The sequence below is a fragment of the Pelodiscus sinensis genome, chromosome 14 (genome assembly GCF_052426305.1).
Source record: "Pelodiscus sinensis isolate ZL-2025 chromosome 14, ASM5242630v1, whole genome shotgun sequence".
Classification (NCBI taxonomy): Eukaryota; Metazoa; Chordata; order Testudines; family Trionychidae; genus Pelodiscus; species Pelodiscus sinensis.
In genome coordinates, this window is record NC_143065.1 from 41798039 (window position 1) to 41821391 (window position 23353).

The following is a 23353-nucleotide window of genomic DNA, read 5'->3' on the forward strand; positions in this document are numbered from 1 at the left end:
CGAGGACGGAATCTCGCGAGCGTTCCAATCTATGGCGCGCGCATGCGTTCTGGCTTCCCGCAGGCTCTTTTTTGGCGCCAAACATTCCAACGGCCGCTCGCTCGGCGCGAGAGGGGAAACCGCCGTCTTCGGACCGTTGGCTGCGCCACACTGTCAGGGAACGTCCTGGCTTAGCCAATAACTGCGCTCTTCGCTCTTTGCATTGGACAGTGGGAACAGAGTCTAGTCATGTCTGTCCACTACAACGTCTAAAAGCTGGTCAAGCAACCTTCCATCCATTGATTTGTTGGAAAGGGTGCGTCTGCGAAAAAAGCGACGAGGAGTCCTGTGGCACCTTATAGACTAACTGAAGTGTAGGAGCATAAGCTTTCGTGGGCAAAGACCCACTTCGTCAGATGCATGTCTGCGAAAAAAGACAATGTCGTTCCGGAGGATAGCAAGGAACGTTGTGGGCTCTTCTTACAATGAGGTTATACCATGCCAAGAAAACGTGAAAAAACGAAAAAGAGCAAAATTCAATCATCAGTATGATGCCTCATATTTAAAGTATGGTTTTATTGCATGGGATGATTCACAGGCTCCAAAAGCGCAATGTGTTCTATGTGCGGAAACGCTTTCCAACGAAGCAATGAAACCTTCAAAGCGAATTCAGCATTTAGAGTCTAAACATCCCGCTCTGATAGAAAAAACAGTTGATTTTTTGTATCTGAAAAACAAATTTGAAGGACAAAAACAATTATTTTGCGATACCACATAAGCGCTTTCCAACGTAGCTGCTTTGAAGGCATTGTTTCTAGTAGGGTTGCCAGATGGTTTCAACAAAAATACGGGACATACTTGAGATTACATCACAATCTACATTACATCTTATTTAGAAAATACCGGACATTTATATTTTCTCTATTTTCTCAATTTGTTTCCTGAACAGAAAGCTCAAATACTGGACTGTCCGGTTCAAAACCGGACACCTGGCAACTCTAGTTTCTAGTAGCACATTGGATTGCCAAAGCTAAAAAGCCTTTTACAATTGGCAAAGAACTGTTGGGGGGGGGGGAAGCAGCTTGCAAAGTAGGACAAGTTCCTCGTTCTGACAACACTGTTGCCAGGAGGATCAACGAAATAGATGAGGACATTGAGGAGCAATTGCTGGAGAGGATAAATGAATCTCCGTAGTTTTTCGATTCAGGTGGATGAACCAACCAATATTGAAAACAAGGTAATGCTGTTAGTATATAACAACAAATGGTCTGTTAGCACTTTATAGACTAACAAAACATGTACAGTAAAACTCCATTAGTCCGGCATCCAATGCTCCGGGACTCCTGATGGTCCGGCACCATCAGGAACCCCGAAGTGCTGGGGCAGCCGGACAGGCTTCCCCCATTCAGCTGCTGCTGAAACTGACCAGCAGCTGAATCGGGGAAGCCGGGAGCAGAGCAGCTGGGGTGCTGCCGGGTTGGTCTGGTAGCGCTGCCCCTCGGGACCAACTGGGCAGTACCCCAGCTGCTCTGTCCCAGGCGTCCCCAAGAGCAGCTGGAGTGCTGCTGGGTTGGTGCCATAGCGCCGCCCCTTGACGCTGCGGGACCAACCTGGCAGCACCCCAGCTGCTCTATTGCAGGCATCCCCGATTCAGCTGCTGCTGAAACTGACCAGCAGCGGCTGAATCAGGGATGCCTGGGGCAGAGCCGGACTATCGTAAGGGGGGGCTATGAGGGGTCTGAGGTCCCCTTCCACCCCACTCCAGACCCCTCATAGCCCCCCCTTCTGATAGTCCGGCATATTTGATAATCCGGCACCCCTTGGGTCCTAAAGGTGCCGGATTATCGGAAGTTTACTGTAGATGGTATGAGCTTTCATGGGCACAGCCCACTTCTTCAGATGACTGGAGTTTTAGTATATGTATGTTATATTTTTGAAGATGACGTGCATGAACATTTACTGTGTGTACTTCCCCTGCCTACCAACACAACAGAACAGGGGCAGAAATCTTCAGAGTTTTGGATTATTACATTTCAGGCAGGCTCTATTGGACCTATTGTGTTGGAGTTTGCACTGATGACGCTGCCGAATGACTGGAAGGCTTTCCGGTTTCATGACCAGGGTAAAAGAAGTGGCACCTGAATGTGAGTCTACCCACTGTGTCATTCATCTTGAAATGTTGGCAAGCCAAAAACTTTGTCCTGATCTTCTCGATGTTTTGCATGACATTATCCGTATAATTCATTATATCAAAACGCATCCACTAAATTCACATTTATTTGAATTGCTGTGTGAGGATATGGATATCCCTCTGCTGCTTGGGTCTTTCTGGCTAGAGGTCAGGCCAATAAACCATCCTGAGCCAGGCAAAAAAAATAAAAATCCCCATTGGCAGCATCAGCCCGCCAGCCACATGGCTCCAGTCCCCATTGGCAGCAGTAGCCCGCCAGCCACATGGCCCTAATCCCCATCGGCAGCAACTGCCCACCAACCCGCGGTCCTAATCCCTGGCAGCAGCAGCCTCCTGCCACACGGCCACAGCCCCAACAACAGCTGCAGAGGAATGATGTTGCAGCCTCACCTTAGTGTTGTCTTGTACTGAGAGAGTATATAGACCTGAGTGTCTGGTCTAGGAGGTTATGGCTCCCCCTGGCCACATCTGACCAGATGTTTAGGTTCTTGTCCCAACCCAAGCTGCAGAGAGAGCCCAGAAAGTTTTATTCCAGAAGGGGAGTTTTGGAGAATATGGCATGGGCACTTAAATAGAGGACAATACCAGTTCATTAAAACCTGTATTAAAACAAGTGAAACGTCAAAAGGCACATAGTTGCTAAAACATAATAAACATAAAGGACTCCCTCTGATAACACTACACAATTAGAGATACACTCCTTTTTGAAGACCTGGTGTTAGGAGGCATAGAAACAGCCTTGCTCCTGGATCACCAATGAAGTTGAAGGTCCAGGCAGGTAGAGTGTAGAGCAGCTAAACTATATTACGAAGCTAAGCTAATAGTTGATCGAAGTGCATGAGCAGCAGAGAAAAAGTGCCAAACTAGAACCTAGAGAACATTAGTACCTCCTAGACTAAGCAACATGAATATTTATAGGGTCTTGGCATTTCTTGATTCAGACCCAACCTACCATGACCAGATTTTATTTCCTCATCCTAAGAAATTATGGGTACACTTATTCTATAGGTTAGTTGATTATGATACTTAACACTACATGGGTATGTCTACACTAGCTCGTTAATTCGAGCTAGGTAGGCAAATCAGGGAACCGGAGTTGCAAATGAAGCCCGGGGTTTAAATATCCCGGGCTTTATTTGCATGTTCCCATCCGTCCGCCATTTTTAAATCCCCCTTAGTCCGAACAAACTGCCTGCGGCTACACGCGGCAGTTCAAAGTTAATCCGAACTAAGTCCTTAGTTTGGATTAACTGTTACTCCTCGTGGAAGGGGGATTTAAAAATGGCGGCCAGACAGGAACATGCAACTAAAGCTCAGGATATTTAAATCCCGGGCTTCATTTGCCACTCCGGTTCCCTGATTTGCCTACATAGCTCGAATTAACGAGCTAGTGTAGACATATCCCATATTAGGGAGGATTATCTCATTCCTGAAACCATTGCCTCTGACCCTTCTAGCAATTTCTTTGCTGTTTCTTTTGCAGTTACTGACTGATTCTGGTATCAGGTGAACCAGCTCAAAATGGGTATAGTTCCTCTATTTGGTTCCCCCAAGCTGAGGGACATTTGAGCAAGCATTTTGTCTGGGATAGAGGTTGCTTACACAAACTCTCTGTACTGTACTTTAGTTGTTCATACGGGACACAGGCTTTTAGGTCTCTTGCATTACAGCTTAATACCATGAATACTTAAAACATAATATTTACTATAAATACAAACATAATAATGAATACAATTATAAATTAGTATAAATCAACCCAAAAGTTATCTGATATGACATGCAAGCAACTTAACTTTATAGGCTACCGCCTCTTATAGGCTGAGTGAAATTAATTATTGCTAGGAGGTGTTCCCTCAGTTGAAGGCTACTGCTGCCGTAGGGTATGTCTAGACTACACGGTTGTTTTGAAAAAACTGCCCTTTTTTGAAAAAAAACTTCACCTGTGTCCACAGTACTCTCACGTTCTTTCAAAATTAAATTGAAAGAACGCAGAGGTTTTTTCAACATTGGTAAACCTCAAATTACGAGGAAGAATATGTTTTTCGAAAGAGCTCTTTCGAAAAAAGGCATGTGTTGATGCAGAACAGGAACATTTTTTAAAATAAGAGAAAATCGAAAAAAGTGCAGGTCCCCTGGTGGCCATTCTGTGAATAGCAATCAGGGCTTTCTTTCAAGAGAGCATCCATGCAGTCTGGATGCTCTCTTTCGAAAAAGCAGATCGCCTTTTCGATCTGGTTTTGAGGTATGGATGCTCACTTTTGAAAGAAGCTTGCAGTCTAGACGTACCCCTAGTGTAGCCAGGTGGTGGGCTTTGTTCTTTGAGGATCTCCATCCTAAAATAAATGAGCTTATTCTCTCACCTGAGGATTACCTGTGTGATGGTTGATGCTACATAGGGGGACGCTCATAAAGCAGTAGGTAAGGCTGGCTCTATTTACTTGTCAGGCAGTATGGCCAAACCTAAGCTATCAAAAGTGATAGGTCAATTCGTTGTGGGTTCTTTCTATTCATAGGTGACGGGTGCAGTGGTGCCTACAAGGGTGAGAGTGCAGGACAGACCACCCAGAGGTACAAGGAAGGGGCACTCCATTTAGTAAATAAAATGTTGATGGGGAAATGGAGGGGCGGAGATTGGCACATCCTGAATGTTACCACAAGCCATTTATATTTCTATTCTATTGGCCAGGACTTCCCAAAGTGTGCTCTGTGGAGCCCTGGGGTTCCATGTGATGGGTTCAGGGGCTCTGAGAGACAATATTAATGACAGTTGTATGACCCTGTAATTTCGTTACTAATTTTCTGATAGTTTTCTGGGGGAAAAAAGAATTTATAAGAAATACAAGAAATAAAAATAGAATTTCAAAACGTTGTCTATTTATTTGGGTACCTATTACTTTAAAAAAAATCACAAATTTTTAAGGGCTCCAACCAAATTTTCAGGATTTCATGGAGCTCCACAGATGTAAAAGTTTGAAAAACCCCGCTCTTGGGTTTTGAGCCGTTTGGTCAGTCTCAGGTAATGTTTTCATGCTTTTTCAATAAATTGAGGGCTGGGAAACCACTCTTCCCAAGAAAACCAATTCTTCTAATGATAGGATTGCAGGAATTGGGGCTTTAAGAATACATCAAGTTACTGCATCAAATATCATAAAATATAATTGAGCTACAAAAACAGGATTGAGATTTTATCATGTAGTTTACCATGGGCTCCTGTGTTGCCAGAATCACAAATAAAAAGTAACTTTTCAGTAGGTCTCAGAAATGTAAATTGCAAGTAAAAAACATCATTTTCCAGTCTGTAATAGTTCTTTGCAGATAGGAGATAAAGCAAAGCATAGTAAATGTATCTGATAATTTATTTTATTGTTTTTAATAGGACAAATAAAACAGCTATTGACACTTTTCAATTAGGCAAAATAACATCTCTATCTTTCATTTAAAAACTAATTGTACATCTGATACAGTAAAGCTGTCTCATCTGCAAGTGCAGGAACTTAATATATAGGCAAGAATGTATGCAAAATACTAAGCAGACTATTTGTTTAATAGCTGTTTGAAACCGTTAAAAGTCTCATTTGTCAGCATTCTTATGTTTGCATTTATTTCTCTGCTTTTTAAATATCTTGTCAAATCTCTTTAATTTACTGAAGTTCATTAGTTTGAAAAGAAATATAGTTGAAGAAATATTAGTAGTAACATAACAAGTGCTGCTGGGTTTTCCAATGAAAATACATAATTTGCTCTATATAAAGATTTGTGTGTATCATAACTAATTCATATTTAATGGTGTTTCAATAATGACATGTGAAAGGAAGCATAATTACTGAAAATAAAAAATTTATAAGCCATGGCAATACTGCTCTTTGCACTACAAATTAATAATAATAATAAAATCACTATTTACACATAACAAAAAATTTCCACAAAAGGAATTACATAAATAATTTATATGTGGTGGGTAAAATGTGAATACACTGTTGATTCAAAAATGTTACTGTGTTAAATCTCTGTAATTTTCTTTATTTTTTAATATATTTTTGGCTCTCCTAATTAAGGAGTATATTTTTGATTTCGCCAAAGCTGGGAAAATAGTTTCTCCAACCATTTACTTTTAAGTATTATGACAGTACCTTGATTTTTTTTCAAAGCCTTGTTGTCTACACTAGAAAACATAACCATTTCTTGTAGCTCCTGATATACTTGTACTGAGGTTAGCAAGACTGGTCCGTAACACACACAGCTCCTTGGTTTTGGCAGCTATTTTCAGCATTGTATAAATAATATTAATTATATTCAGTTTTTACTGATTTCTACTGATAAATTACCAGTTTTTTATTAAAGTGTTCCATGTTTAATGATTTACACCTCAGAGGAATAGCCGTGTTAGTCTGTATCTGCAAAACCAGCAAGGAGTCCTGTATGTCCACACTGCACGCTTATTTCAGAATAAGCTATTTTGGAAGAAATACTCCAAAATAGCTTATTTTGAAATAGCACGTCTACACAACAAATGCCCATGGAAATAGAATGTCCACACTCATTGGATGCTGAATCGCGTTTAAGGCCACTCAGTAGCACTTCAGGCAGGGCATCAGGACATCACTCATTCCTGTAGCTGCTGCCTGAGGCTATCTGAGGCTCATACTTAAACGGACGCCTCTGTATAGCCATGTCTCAGGCATCTCTGTTTTGCCTACCTCACTGAGGGACATCAAACCCATTCCTTTTGCCTGCTGTGGTTGTCCTTGTGGACACCTCAGCCCTCTAGCCATGGAGCTGGAGCAGCCTCTGAGCATGTGATGGCTCTTATCTGTCATGCTGCAGCTCCTGCAGCAATTTCTGCAGGCTGCCTTCCTGGCCCTGCAGGGACGCAACCCCCAGCTGATTGCAGAGGGTGGTGAAATCTCTCTGTGGGTGCAGCTCATGCAACTGCACCCCACAATGCACCACTGCTTCTGGAGTCTGGACACCAGTTCCAGCTGGTGGGACTGGCTCGTTATGGAGCAGTGGGACAACCAGCAGTGGCTCCAGAATTTCTGCATGCAGGACACCTTTCTGGAGCTGTGTGAGTAGCTTTCCCCTGCCCTCAGGCGACAGGACACCCACATGCAACCTGCCACCCCCTCGAGAAGTGGGTTGCCTTCACCCTCTGGAAGCTTGCCATGCCAGACAGCTACTGATCCATCGGAACCAGTTTGGCATGGAGAGATCAACTGTTGGGGCCCTCGTCATGCAGGTTGGGCTATTATTAGCACTCTTGGGCTATTATCCCAAGAGGGTGGTGAAATACTGGAAAGGATTACTCTAGGGAGGGCTGAGGCTTGGAGTGGCACCTGGCTCTGGTGGTCCCACCGCCTCAGGTGTGGGGACCTTGGTAGCCATGGGTGGGGTTAGGAGGAGAAGCAGGAGGGGCAGGAGCAGGAGTAGGCACCATGCTGGTGATGAGTGCTTGTACAACTGCGCAGATGGTGTGGCCCTGCTCCAGCATCTCCCACCAGGTCTCTCGCTGCAGCTGGATGTCCTCCTCCGTCTCTAGTCCAGGGTATGCTGCAGGACTCGTAGTGTGGAGATGTACTCCTGCTGGAATTCCTGCTGGGTTCTTCTGTGCCAGCAGGTCACTTGGGGTTGAGAGGCTGCCACAGGTGGTGTCAACCACCCGCCTCTCACTGCTGGTCCAGCTGTGGAGAACAGAGAGAAGGTCAGTCATCCCTGGAGATGCTGTGTCTAAAGCCTTGTCCTCTTCTATGAGCCGAGACTGAAAGGTCTCGGGTCAGTCAAAGGCGATGTGCTTGGAGCAAGGCCATCTGTGGCCTAGAGAGTGGGCTCTTTCCTACAGGGGCCCAGATGTCCAGGGGTGAGCCTCACTACCCCCATGTCCTGGGGACAAACAGGCATGGAAAGGTGATGGCCAGACCGGGATCCTGCAGGTGGGAGGGGAGCCACGGGCTGGCTGGGCTTCTCTCCATGCCACGCACACGCCGGGTCTGGCAGTGGAGGTGTCTCATGGGGAGAGGACTTGTATCCCTGCCCGCTGGAGGAAGGGGGGGCAGTGCTGCCCCCAGAGTGAGGGCATGCCCATGTGCCATGTGCAGCACTCCTGATACAAGGTTAATAAAACACTTTCTTATTGTTTTACAATATTTCAAATTTGTATTTGCAATATAAGTATTTCACCACAGGAGGGAGCAGTCTCTTACTCAGATGTTATCAGTTATTTGAGAGTGAGAAGAAGCTGTATATTTGAAAATCTAACTGAAAATTATAAAATCATTTTATCTTTTGTAGTTTAAAAAAGGTAAGTAGCTAGGAGAGATGCAATGAATTATTTTGTTATACAAAAGCAAACAAGATTGAAGGGAGACAGTAATTAAAATACTAAGAGAAATTCTGCAGCTGTCAGGAAAAATATTTATTTACACAGTTAATTATTTTAAAATCACCTTAGTACACCATACAATTCTAGAGAATACAATAGAAAAGAACTCTTGTGGAGAAAAAAGCAGACTTTTAAAATCCCATTGTCAAATTTGTGGGACCATAATTAGTGCAGGTAGTCACTACGGTTGCATTTGCAATTGCGATATTTGTGTATGCAATTAACCAGTTACATTGAAGTGTTCTGAAATTATCATAATTGACATCGGTGGTTAATTGTACATGTAATTGGATGTGCACAGAGATCTGGCCAGATTTAGAGTAATATTTGGCCTTTGGTGAACAAATAATAGTTTTTGATAGTCATTGCATATTGAAGATGAATGCAAAGATTTTAGACCAAATAAGACTGTGTTAAAATAATATATTGTCAGAAGCAAATTTAAAGTGGAATAAATGGCAGCTGTAGAGATACACTCTGGAACAGAAGTTCTCACAACAAACTTTTGGGTAGCCTCCAAGTGCAGCCACCAACTCTTGCTGGTAGCTGCTCTGAAAACTTTTCCTAAAATAATTAAGTTCAGTAAAAAAGACAACCAAATATGCACAAACACATAAGAACATAAGCTATGATACCTGACACTTGTACATTGATAGCAGCCTCCCAGCTAGCTAGTAAATCTGCTGTGAAAAGTGATATTAACAAACATACAAATACCACTTTTCACAGCAGATTTATGTAGTGCTGGCAAGCCCAGAGATAAATTATGCTGTGGGAGGTGGATATGTAGACAGCAGGGGCAAAGAGGGTATGTCTACACTACCACCCTAGTTCGAGCTAAGGTGGTAGTGTAGACATACCCAGAGTGATGGGCTGGGGAAAGGTTGTGGAACTGCAACCAATGCCCCACACCTAAGGAACAGAGCCCAAAGCCCCACACTTTAGTCTAAGGCCCAAGGCCGAGCCAAAAGCTGTGCAGCCAGAGACTGAGCCCACCACTGTGCAGTTGGAGCCCAAAACCCCAGGGCTGGAGACTGCTGCCTGTCACCCCAGGGCTGAAGTCCAATCTCACCCCCTTTGGAAAGTCTGTTCATCCAGCAAGCGTGTCTTCAGAGCAGGGCTCTGGGGGAGGACCACTACTTTATCTCTCAACCCCAATCACCACCCAGGAGACTGGGGCCACGAGAAAAGCTTCTGGTGACCACATCTGAGAAATGCTTCTTTGGAGGGTAAGAAAAACAATGTGGAAAATCAAATGATGGCTCAGAAGAAAAACACATCCTGAAACAGGCGTTCTGTGCAGCCAGGAGCTGTTTTCTGGTTAAATAAAAAAGAACAGGTGTCATAAAAAGGAGAAAAGCTAACAGCTGCAGGGTATGCCTACAGTATGAAATTAGGTCAAATTTATTCAAGTCAACATTTTAAAAAGTCAAAAGTGCATGTCCTCACTATGCACATTTGGACATCAGAGAGAGTCCCCACCACCATGGCCACCATCGACTCTGAGCGATGCAGTGTGGGTAGCCATCCCATAGTTCCTGCTGCCCATTTGAATTCTGGGTTAGGCCCCCAATGCCTGTTGAGACAAAAGCATGGTAGTTTTGGGTACATGTTAGCCTCCCATGATGCACTTACCTCCTCCTGCCCTCACTCTTTGAAAGCAAAGGCAAACAATCATTTCACTTCTTTTTTCCCGGGTTATCCGTGTAGATGCTATACCAGGCCACACATGGGCCTCATTCAGCTACACGCTGTTGTTGTGAGCATTGCAATCATCTCGTGCATTATCCTGTGGTATGTCCAGAGCCTAGCCAGAAGTCGCCGGCACACGGAAGAGGAGGTTACTCAGGCAGATGTGCAGGAATGCTTGGAATGGAGCGATTGGCATATGCTGGTGGCAGTCAGGTATGTTGACACAGTGGAATGCCAATTCTGGTTCCAGGAAACAAACTCAAACTGGTGGGACTGCCGACAGTGGGCAGTACCAGGTGCCCCAGAGAGGGTGAACCAAAGACAGTGATCAAGCGATTTGTCTCCTGCCATTCTTCTCCATCCTTTGACAAACAGAGGCCAGGGACACCATTTCTATCCCCTGGCTAATAGCTTTTATGGACTTAACCTTCATGAAATTATCTAGCTTCTCTTTAAACTCTGTTATAGGTTGGTGGAAAGGGCTTGGTGATGTAGACATTCATTATACAAGTGACCTAATGTATAATGTATAAAGGGTCTGGAACTAATAGGTCATGGGAAGGGATTGGCTCCAGAGTTAGGAAAAGTTGGTTGGTTGATTTAGTTGGGAATGGTCCTGCTTTGGGCAGGGGGCTGGACCTGATGGCCTCCTCAGGTCTCTTCTAGCCCTATGACTCTATGATTCTGTGAAAAGTTCCTGGCTATCAGGGAGAGCAGATACTCCGCAGATGCGCTTGCTGTGCATTCTCATCTAAAATTTCCTTCTCCTTTTTGCCCGAGGCTGTGTGAAGAATCACATGGGAGGTATCTATGGACAGTTTTGGGGTACTGGTTGGGTCCCCCGTAGAATCCCATGCAGCTGCCCATAGAAGTGGCATGTCTGTGGCTCTGACCCAGAGCAACTATTAGCCTCTTTTGTCTTCTGCTACGCTTGCCTGAGCTTCTTTATTTTCACGTGGCACGGCTGGGTTTCCTTGGTGTAGCCTTTCTCCCTCAAGCCCTGTGCGATTTTGGCATATAAGTACCAGCATTTCTTCTGCTGGTTTAGAGTTTTACCTGCACAGATTCTCCTCCCCTGACAGCAATTGGACCTCCTGCGTGCTTCATGCTGGAGCTCATTTGCAACCCTGGGCATGCATGCTCAGGTGTGCTGCAGGGCTCCCCACGCTCACAAAAGAGGAAATGAAATTCAAAGGTTCCATGACTTTTCCTGTGTACCTGAGAGTGCAGCAGAGTTGAATGGGCTGGCCAGAGCCATCTCATTGGAGCACTGGGGGACATCTCCCAGAGACCAAGAACATTGAATCGAACTGTGCTGCATCTCTACTACCCCAAATTCAACCCAGGCAGGTTGAATTTAGTGCTAGTCTTATCAAGGTGGAGTAGAGCAGTTGATTTTAAACCCACTTAAGGTTGGTGGAAAGGGCTTGGTGATGTAGACATTCATTATACAATTGACCTAATGTGGCTTACTTTGACCTAACCTCATAGTGGAGACCAAGAGTGAGAAATGGCTACATCAATTTCTCAGGGACAGATTAAGTCCACTTCCAGTCTGGAGAGAATTGTGTCACATGGGTTATTGATGGTAAGCATATCCCATTTGTGTTGAGGACTAGTGCATCTAGATCAAAGGCCAGTTACAACTCAGGACACTTGTCTTGAATTCTGTTGCTGGCTAGAGCAAGCTATTTTGCCTTTTGTGCCTTTACATCCCTGTGTGTAAAAGAGGGAACAACCTCACTGAAGCCTTTTCTTTACTAAGAAAAAAAGTAATTTTTTAACATGGTAGGTAGCATGTCAAATCCTAATGTAGCCTAGACAAGTTGTAATTTTAACAGTAGCTGGTTGAGAGAAACACCACACTCCCTACTTAGGTTTATCTTGACCAGATAACACTTGTTGGCACTAATACTAGCTTGTCTACACGCAGATCCAGATGCTCAACTGATGTAAATTGACATAGCTGCACTCCTTGGCTCCAATGGTTGTGTGCTGATTTACACCAGCTAGATATCATGGCTAAGTTTCTAAAATATTAGTTAGCATGTGTTAGCTAAGTAGAGTGTCAAAGTACACATTTTTCCCTAGTGTAGATAGCCTAAAAGGCACATTAGGCTGAGAAATGTTAAGAGTGAACATCCTCCTGCCCACGCATCCATTGTATAGCTCAAATGACATGCAAACAGTGATCTATCACAAAGGGGCATATTCAGTAGCTTGCCTCATACAGAAAAATCTCCATAAAGGGTTGTCAGAGCAAAGATGCATAGTTGCTTACTGTCAACTTGAACTGTTTGTAAACGGATTATTTTCAAAATTTTAAGTTTTCAGATATCCCAAATTTAAAAATAAAAATTCCTTTACACATTTGTAATGGTTTTTCTGCTTCTTTGTTGATGTTTAATGAGGTCTTTTATTCCAATAGTAAAGCAAATACAATACAGGAAAAGACGACATGTAGCTATCAATTGTAAAGCAGAATAATTTTCTTGATAACTAATACCTTGTAGATTGGCAAATCATTGCTTGAATTATCTCCTAAAATTGCATTTGTGCTATAATTAAAAGCTACATATTTATTTTGTGTAACATTTTGTTTCTGTTAATATGAGGACATCTGGAGTGGTGGAATGTGAACAATGCTATTAGCTTTTACATTAAATGTGTTATAAATATCACCAAAGTGTTTACGTAAGGGAAGGGAACACACTCAGCAGCCATGGTGATTTCATGCTAAGACTCAAGCTATGTATTATCTGTACTAAAAGAATGCTTTGGAGACTGATATCGTAAGCATACTTACAGATAGCACCCATTTAAATGTTGTCACAAAGCCCTACAGATGTGTTAACTGGATCCCACAGAGGGGTAGCTGAGTTAGTCTGTAACAGGAAAAACTTAAAAAACAACAAATAGTCTGGTAGCACGTTAAAGACTAACAAAACATGTACATGGTATCATGAGCTTTCCTGGGCACAGCCCCCTTCTTCAGATGTGTTAGCCATAAGGCTTTACCTCGTTTATTTAAAAAAAAATATTTTCAAAGCCTACAGTTTAGTCAGTGATCAGTCTTAGGAGAAAATGTGCTACTGGAAAGATTTAATTGTCCCAAGACTGCCAGTATTTCAAAATTAAACTGTTATTGAAATATATACTGCATACATTCTTTGACTTCTTACCTTATAACTTATTAAAGTAGATTTGGGCATTGAATCCAGGGGCTCAACTGTGAGCCCTTCTGTGTTCTCTTGAGGATTTGCCTGGCCAAACCTGCCTGTGAACTCACCTGCCAGGTTGCAACACGACTCACTGAAATTTGGTCCAGCTGCCTCTCTGCCACATTAAGCTGTTGGTACCATGTGAACATTTCCTACAGCGCCCCTGCCCAGCCTCTCCTCTTTTGGCTCACGTGGGCAAAGAGTGGGTGGTGAGGAGCTGAGAGATGGTCACTGCCCTGGGAGGAGCTACCACAGTGGGAGGAGTAGAAGTCTTCACTAGCCAAAGGGCTGGTACAGATTACCTCCCTGCTTCGGAACAAAGGGGAAACAGGAATTAGGAGTTCGGAATTAGAGTCCTGGTCTACATTTAATAGGTAAATTGCCATGGTTATGTTAGTCAAGGATGTGGAATCCCGCCCCCACAAGTGCTACAAGTGTTGTAGAAGTGCTGACCTAACAGCCAGTATAGGCACAGATATGTCAATAAAAGAATACCTCTGTCCGCATAGAAAAACATTTAATCATGAATTCATGACCTTGCATGAATGGTCTATGTGACATCACATGGTACGGAGCAAAATAGCATCTTGTATATACTAGGTATTGCTACAACCCCAGTGGTGCAAACCCATTTGGGGGTCTCAACCCACATTTTGAAAACTACTGATTTAAGTTTTAAAGCTATTAAAGGAAGCAATGAGGTGAGATTCCTTATATATCTGGCTTTGAATGATTTTTTTTCTATAACTTACACTCTCTCAGTCTATTCTTGTTTTTCTGGCAACATACCACAGAACATTATTGAATAAATGGTTATACCCCACTAGAATTTCAAGAACACGTGATGATTAAAACTTCTGTGCATTGCAACTGTTCATTAATTTGAAATATGTCCTGATATTTAAAATGAAGAGTTTTTTAGAGATACATATAAAACAATTCAGCATCACTTGTACATAAATACAGATTGTAACTTTCATTTAATATGAATTCGTATTGAGTATTTATTTGATAAAGTTAAAGCAATGGGTTAATAACAGCAATTTTTGCACCTGATCTTCATTCTCACTTTAATATATATAATGAGTTATTTTCTAATGGTATTATTACGGTTTGATCTTTATTTCAAGTATTTATGGGGATAAATAGAAACCATTAATACGCAAATTCAGGCTAATGTTTTAATTATAAATACAATACTTTCAATATATAAAGTATGCAGAGTAATGATTTTATATGGGGATTAAATTAAGTTGTTCTTCATGTAACATTAACACTGTAGGCTGATATGCAGAGTAAGTATTTATGGTAGACATTTGCTAATTTAATTGCTACAGACCTCATAATTCCATTTCACAGAACTTCTGAAAAATTATAAACAAAAGGTTACATACTCATAGCAGATTAATTTACTAGATGTTGACAGTTCCTTTTGTAATCCCCTTTTAAATACAAAGCAGGCCTGTACGCAAGGGGATAGGAAAGCACCCCCTTGAGTCCCCCAAGTAAGTATGCTCAGGCTGGCCAGGAGAGTGCTGCCTGAGCCTCCCTTGCCCATGCTCTGGTCTGGTCTGCTGGGAGAAGGGGGGCTGATTTCCCTGCTTACTTGGGGGACCAGAGGGGGGTGCATTCACACCCTTGCAGACCACATTTACAAGAAAGCACCCCCCACAGAAATTTCTGCCTATGATCCTGTAAAGCGCACAAATGATTAAACGACTGTCCTCTAGTTGTGGTGCAAGTAACCTAATGATGTTCTAGTGACACAGAGCCTAAGATTCACCCTTACATATTCTAACGGTTTGGAACATTTTAACCCCTCCCTTCCCAAACTGGCCAAGAAATGATTGGAAGGCAGGGGAGAAGAACAGCAGAGCTGTGAGTTTCCTGTTGCCTTTCTAGTTACAAACAGAGTAGGTCATGATGAGGAAAAGTCTAAAATGCTCTGCTTTTTGAAATATGCATCCCATTGCTCTTTCACAGAGTAGACCCCATCCCATGCACAGCTCTAGACTGTCCTCCAATGCTCATAGTCACAACCTCCCCATGAGTTCTACACTCCTAGCATCTGAAGAAGTGGGTTGTAACCACGAAAGCTGGTGATACCATCTACCTGTTTTGTTAATCTTTACGGTGCTACTAGACTATTCGTTGTTTTTTAACCTCCCCATTGTTTTGCTCCATTCTGGTGACTTCCGACGGGAATCCTGTCCTGCTCTCACCCCCCTCTGTGTCACCTGACGATCCCCTCCGTCTCTTTTCGAGCCGGGGCTGCGCGTTTTGCTCCTGGCTTGTGTCTGACGATCCCCTTTCGGGGCCCAGTTCTCAACCGGAGCGCGCGTGTGAACCGAACGCGGAGTGACTCCGGTGCGTGTACACGAGGAAGGGGGGGGACGGGAGGTGGTGAGAAGGGAGGGAGAGAAGCCCCGAGCTCTCGTGGCGTGGCCGCAGGGAAGATGAGAATCCGGAGCAGGCCCGCGTTTGACTCCAGAACCCAGCCCCGGCTCCCCAAGGAGCGAGTCCCCGGCTCGCCCCGGGCGCACACCTCCCCCGCGCACCCGAAGCGAAACTCCGGGCAGAGGAGCAGGCGGGTGCTTGCAAAAGGCGGCCCTCCCCAGTGCCCATGAGCAGCGGCTCCACACTTGCGCACTGGGGCGGGCCGAGGCTTTGCACATGCACAGTAGCGAGCAGGGACGCGGTTTGAGCTCGGGCAGGGTCCGCTCTCCCGGCGCCGCTCGGGGAACTTCGGACTGCTCAGGCGGGGAGCGGCTGCCGGCCCCGGGAGCCGCGCTGAGCGCCCGGAACGCGGCTGCCGGCCAGGGAGCGGCCGCCGGCTGACCGGCGCAGGAGCCCAGAAGCGCTAGCAGGGAAGATCGCCTAGTGCGGCGGGAACTGCCGGAGGATCCCCGCACTCTGCCCGGCGGGAGGGAGCCCCCGGAGCTGGGCATTTTCGGGAACTGACGAGCCATTCTTCTTACTGCAAAATGCCTAAAAAGAAGCCGATGCCAATTCAGCTGAACCCGGCTCCAGATAGCTCCACCATCAATGGGACCAGCACTGCAGAGTGAGTACAGCCTCCCTGGGGCTTGGGTGTTACTCCTGCCTTGGAGGAGAGAGGGGTGGGGCAGATACAACCCAAGATTCGCTCCCCTGCTGTGTCTCTGGGGGACCGTGCTCCTAAATCTCTTAGTCTGGGGATAACGGGAAACATTTCTGCACATTCTCCAGGACTCCAGCAAAGCAAAGCGAGACGATGGTGCTTAACACGAGCGCCTCAATCTCTGTGTCTAAAAAATAAAAAACACAGGAGGTGTTACAGGGTACTGTCAACAGGATCTTTTTTTTAAAGGCCACTGTTACAAAAGGTTCTGTTAGAGCAGCCTTTCATTATCAAGGCTTAATTAAAAAAAATCAAAATAATCCAGGGTGGGTTTTTTTTGCCCCCTTGTTAATATTTGTGTCTTTTCAGAAAGGACAGTGAATTTGGCGACACAAAATTCTGTCAGATGCATAAAGTAAACAAGGTGAAAAATAATTTTATAACTTCAGTCACAGTTTTTAATTCTGGTAGATACAAAAATTTTAGATGGAAATGTTATTTCCAAATTAATGGTATCTTTTACACGTGCATGTACTATATGATAAGTACTTAGCAAATGTCAAGTACTTTTTTCCAATAGGAATATTTTATATATGTAAAAAAGAGTAATTTGCTCTGGAAATCAGAAAGTCATTCCTCCTTTTTATTCTATAACAGACTGCAGTCCATTTTAGAAAATCTTTTCTTTCAGTCACCTCAGCTGTCACATTTGATTACAAATAATACTCATGTGGAAACAAGATGCTACACTTTTTGGGTATAATGAAAACATTGCAAAAAAATCAAGAGGGAAGTACTGACAAGCTGATTTGATCCTTTTTTTTTTTTAACAACAATAACAAAGATTGCAGTCCTTAAAATTATGGGTTACCTGTGAATTTATGGGTAACGAAACATGCTTGCTTGGGAAGTCTGTATTTAAATTATCTGTAGTGTAAAAGAATGAAGAATTACAAAAGAGTTTGAGTTTGCTAAAGGCAACAGGTTGGCACGCATCATTTCATTCTTAGCCTGAGGTTATGAGAGAGAGAAACAGAGGTGTTGAAATACCTACAATCCCTGGAATACAGGTTGCTATCCCAGAAAGGTCAGTGTGACCCTTCTGCTTTCTTAGGGAAATTAAATGAAGTTTGTGTGTGGGTTTTTCAGAGGACATCTGAAATGGAGGTTCCATCAGTTCTGTTAATCATGCGGGGCCGATGCCCCGCAATTGGTGACGGGTTTTCAAATGAGCTTGGTTGCCATTGTTACCTATTTAATACTCTAATTTTCAAACTTATGTAGGAGCTAGTAGCTCCCACTGTGATATTAATAACCAGATTTTCAGAAGCACTCATTGTGCTGATCTTCATTACAAATCTAGCCAACCACCCTGGTGCCTGAATGGGAGCTGATTTCTTCTGAAAATCTGTCTTGGACAGCAGGTGCTGAGCTCTTCTGAGAAGTTTGGCCTAAGTGTCACCTGGGTTCTGCCCTGGATTGTGTTGTAAAGATTAATAAGATACATATCTAAATTTTCCTGTACAGGGATCTTCATGGCTGTTACAAACATAATCTGATTTAACATTAAATATCTGTGAGTGTGGGATACGGTTATCCCCATTTTACAGAGAAGCTGAGACACAGGCCAAATTTATTTATTTTGACACCTAAAATTAAAAAGCAGGTATCCATTGCATCTCCCCAATGTTCTTTCTTTCAAGGTTACTCATTTTAGTCCCAGAATTCCATACAACATTGCAACAAGAGAAGTGAGTGGACTCCAAATTTGAATGCAAGCTATTTACACCAAAAACAAAGATATATGAACCTGAGGTTATACAGAAAATGTTATTTGTACAAAAAGCCTGAATCTTACAACATTTTTCAGTTTTCCTGCAGTAATCATTTGTATGTGCCTTCCTCCCCCTTGAATCTTTGTTATATATTACATCTCAGATTTAACCCTCGGGAGGTTAAAATGTATGCTAGGTGCTTTTGATGACATAAATAATACAAACAGCAAATCAACAACCTGCCCTTACATAGCAAGAATTCAACATCAATCAAAAACTCTCATCCTCCCAACAAATGCCAACTCTTATTGTGACACTTCCTGTATGACTTAAGATGCATGAGGCAGAGCTGGGAATGCATCCCAAATCTTGCTCCATTTCTGTGCCTTTTGAGACCAGATTATACTACTTTTTGCCTTTTCCCCTAATTCTTTTCCAAGTACTGCCGTGTCCTGATTCGTTAATGCTTTGTGCTGCAAAGCTGCCTGGATTTCAGTTGTGTTGTGTGCATATAATATGTAAAGTTTTTGGAATTCTACAGACAGGTGTTATGTATGTATAAGATTATTAACCTTTTTATGACAGTTCATTTACTGGTTTAATGTAGTCCTGGCCTATTCAGTCGCTGGTCATATGAGCCCCTAGTTACTCATTTGCTGGCCTCTTACACATACTTGCCATTCCAGTAAAATTGTCCTGGCTGTTCCTGTATTTTTTATCTCACTTGTTCTGTCTCAGGTACCCATTGATTAGCGTATAAGAAAAACATACCGGTGGCTAGATGTATAGGGAAGTTTTTAAAATATATATTGCAAGGCCTAATTCTCATTTACACTAATGCCCTTTTAAAATATCTGCAGCAAAAAATACAGTGTTGGTATCGTGTACTTATGGGTGTACACAGAACATTTAGCCCCTGAAGTCCTGGGATTGTTGCCCACAACACTGCTTCATTCCCCATTATGTGGATTGATTATTTTGGTCATTCACTTAAGCTATTTCATATTTATCTGGGGCTCCTGAATGCACGTCTCAGCCTACCAAACACTATGAAAGCAGGATTGCAGGTACTCTGCCAGACTGTTCACTTTTCTTTTTAATACTCCCCAAAGGACAATCTCACAGGAAGGAGGACTGCACCACTGCTGTACTCTTTGCATCCATTGCTGCCAGAAGGAGTAGCTACCCCACAGTGGAACTTAGGCCACATCTATACTTACCATCCTGGAGATCGATCTTCTGGCATTCAATTTAGTGTGTTTAGTAAACACACACTAAATCAAATGCTGAGGGTGCTCCTAGTTGTCACCAGTGATCCTTGCAACTGTGAGGAGTAAGGGAAGCCCCCGGGAGCATTTGCTTCCATCAGCCTCCCACTGTGAAGACGGTGGCAAGCTCGGTTTAAGGTGTATCAGCTCTGGTTATGTTATTTACATAGCTGGGGTTGTGTACTTTAAGATGGCCTTCCAGGTCTAGTATAGACCTGGCCTTAATGCAATGCTGGCCAGACTAATGTTAGTTTTATTCTAGTGCTGCTGCAAATGAGGAGCAGAGATTACAGAAAGAGGGCAACAAACAAACAGAAAATAAGCAAACTAGTTAATCAGAGTGGAAATATTTTTTCTTTCTCCTACTAAAGTGTTTGTGATAATCCATTAGCTTCATAGGCAGAAGAAACAAGGAAACAATATCCATTTTTAATTCCCCTGAAACTTCTGCATTCCCTTCTTCCACTTGAAACTTTATAAGTATTCCAGGTCCATGTGAGGTTAAATGTATTCATTCTTTAGGCCAGGCTGGATCGAGCATGCTAAACAGAAACTGTGCAGGGAAACAGAGGGAGTAGTACTAGAGCAAATACTTTTTTTATTCTAATAAAGTTCCTTATTTATTGCTAGAAGAAAGTGACTCCATGTGATTGCTAGGTTGAAATAAGTGTGGATCTTGTGAAATTCTAGTGGAGCCAACTCACTTTACCTGTATTTACCTTCATGTAGTTCGTCAATGTAAGCCCCAGGGAAGGAGTATAGGGATGACCAATGTTTGCAAAATTGAGCTTAAAAACAACAGTGCTTTTTCTCCTCTAAAAGATTTTCTATTGAGATAGTTATCTTGATGTAAAAACACTTCTATTTTCCCAGTGAAGAAAAACTCTTTTACACTGCCATATGATAGTCCCCTGAAGGAAAATATGAAATGAAAGCACAATATTGTCTTAGCACTGCTAGCTCCTGATGTCTCCTGAGCACGTCTGTCCTCTTAATTTTGCACTGTATTAATGACTCATCTGAAACACAACAGCAGAAGACCCAGCTCAACTAGCAGCAGCAGCAGCACATTTAGAGCGTGAGGTGTGATTGCCAGCTTGAGGAGACATAATGGCACTAGTCCTCATTGAGGTACCGAACTAAAATAAAACACCTGGCACTGTGTGAGTGGTGGAATGAGCTAGTAGCCCTGAGTACATATATAGGGTCTGTGATGGGTGCACACTCAGGGCAGCTAACCCTTCCTGTCGCTCACCCTACCCTAGCTACATTTTGTACTAGCTCAATGAGAGCTAGTGCAAGAATGGCTCCTTGAGCTGGGAATCACAACCCTACCCGCAAGTGTAAATATATATACCCTAGGCAATGATGAGCAATCTAGACTAGTGAGTGGGCTGCAGGAGTGGCCCTCCTTCATCTATTTCAGCAGGATTTAAGACTCTTGTAACCAAGATGGTCTCCCGGAATAGGGAAGTTTTGCTAACTGAACTTGCGTACCTAGAATTTGCGAGGTGTGCTGATTGGATGCAGAGGGAGCTCTTGATTCTCAGAGTCAATGTTGTGTTCAATCCGCACACACCTTGCTTCACATGCCCTTGCGTTACTTGTGCATCACTTTAGGAACACCGGTAGGAAAAAGACTATGCAGACAGAAACCAGCGGAATCCGGCATGTGGGCAACAGTAAACAATATGTCTTGTGGGCCACACATAGAACCTGCTGAGCCATTTCTGTGCCCTGGGCAGTGGGCGCGCGACACATGCGCAGCTCCACCCCTGGGCGCATGTGCGGCCCGCACCCCTGGCGCGCTGTGCACCTTACAGCTGTAATCGGGCGTGCAGCGCCTGATGGCAGTTCTAAGGGGCTGCTGCACGGCCCACGGCTCCGGTTGCACGGCGCCCCTTACAGCTGTCATCAGGCACCCCTGGCAGCTGCCCGGCTAGCCCCCTCCCCTTAATCTGGCCCTGCCGAGGGCCACAGGTTGCCCACCACTGTCCTAAGGGCTGATTTACAAACAAGCTTGCACTAATTCAGTGAAGCTGTTTTCCTAAATCCAGTCTAGGTATTTTAGTGCAAGTCTGTGTTTGGAATAAAAGTGGCTAAAGATGATTTAGTTAAAGTTAGTTACACCAGCAGGCAACCCCAGTGCAGTGCATGCTGGCTCCAAGGAGGTTGTTATAGTTACAAACTCCAGTATAATCTTACAGTAATGTTTACTAGATATTTTGTTGGGGCTTATCGGAAACCATCAAATAAAAGGTAATGTTGGGTTATAATTTCTACCGATTAATTCAAGTAAACTCCATAGTTCATGTCTAAATATCATAATATTCTCAGAAAATTGGGTAAACTTACCTCTGCAAGAATATCTATGCACAAAAGAGTCTGCAAAGAAGAATCTTGATAAACTTGTGGGGTCTAAACTACATGTAAATAGACTGGTTATGAAGGCATATGGTATTAATACATCTTCCAAAACCATGTATTGGACTGCTGTAACATTGGTAGTTATCCCTGACTGTTTCTTGCATTTGAGACAAGTAGGTTAATTTGTCTTTTCCCCAAAATGACTTCTGTTCCCTTCTGGAAAAAAGCCATTAATCATAGAAATGTAGGGCTAGAAGGGGTCTCAAAAGGTCTTCTAGTCTATCCCCGCATCTTGAGGCAAGACCAAGTAGCCATCCAGCCATGTGTGCCATTGCTGACCTACTTGCATTTTTAATTACAGAGGCAGTATTTGGGACCTAGATTACTAGCTGTGCTCATCAGATACCACCAAAGTGCCTGCCTACTCATGGGGCAATGCTAAAGTTTTATTTCTAACTTGACTAAGGCCTGGTCCATACTTACCTGGAAGATTAAATTAAGATACGCAACTTAAGATACGCAAGTGAGATATTCATGGGAGAAACGCTCCTGTTGACTTCCCTTACTCCTTGCGAGGAATAGGAGCTCCGGCATTGATGAGGGCACACTCAGTGTTTGATTTAGCGAGACTTTACTAGCCCTACTAAATCGAACACTGGAAGATGGACCACCGTACTTCTGGGAAGTGAAGGCGCAGCCTAAGTAGATATTGGGTACTTCCCTTTCACTGTACTATAATCTGGACTTGCATGGAGGGTCTAAAACTGGGGAGGGCCCTGTCCTCATGAAATATAAAAACAAGGGAAAGTTTCACTTACTATTGTATCCTTTGATATCATTCTGTGTATTGTATCATACAAAAGTTGTAATTGCATAAGATCAGCCATACTAGGTCAGACCAGTAGTCCATCTAGCTCTGTTCCCTGTGTTCTGGGTGGCGCCAATCCCAGGTGCTTCAGAGGGAATGAACAGAACTGGTGATCATCAAGTGAGCCAACCCCTGTCATGTCACCCACTTCTAGCTGTTAGCAAACAGAGACTAGGGATACCATCCTTGCCCATTCTAATAGTCATGGGTAGACTTATCTTACATGAACTTACCTAATTCTTCAGTTAATCCTGTTATGGTCTTGGCCTTCCCAGCATCCTTTGGCAGTGAGTTGCACAGGTTGGCTGTGTTGTGTATGAAGAAATACTTCCTATTGTTTGTTTATAACTGACTAATTTCATTGGGTGACCTCTGTTTCTTGTGTTATATGAAGGAATTTGTAACAGTTCCTTATTCACTTTCTTCACACCAGAAGAATGTTAGACCTCAATTATATCACCCCTTCACGGTCTCTTTTCTAAGCTAAGAAGTCCCAGTCTTTTTAATTTCCCTTCA

General features: G+C 43.4%; 1 protein-coding gene across 3 annotated transcripts in view; it reads left to right on the forward strand.

The window, feature by feature from the left end:
* Positions 1–33: 33 nt before the first annotated feature.
* MAP2K1 (mitogen-activated protein kinase kinase 1) overlaps positions 34–23353 on the forward strand; it is an 84591-nt gene continuing 61271 nt past the window's right edge. The window contains exons 1-2 of one of the 3 annotated variants that reach the window (XM_014576602.4): positions 34–1216; positions 2017–2123. In XM_014576602.4, coding sequence (XP_014432088.1) covers positions 2122–2123 — 2 coding nt within the window. In that variant the 5' untranslated portion in view covers positions 34–1216; positions 2017–2121. Of the gene's footprint in view, positions 1217–2016; positions 2124–15865; positions 16524–23353 lie in introns of those variants that run through there. The other 2 variants (XM_006129166.5, XM_006129167.5) reach the window with 2 other exon arrangements.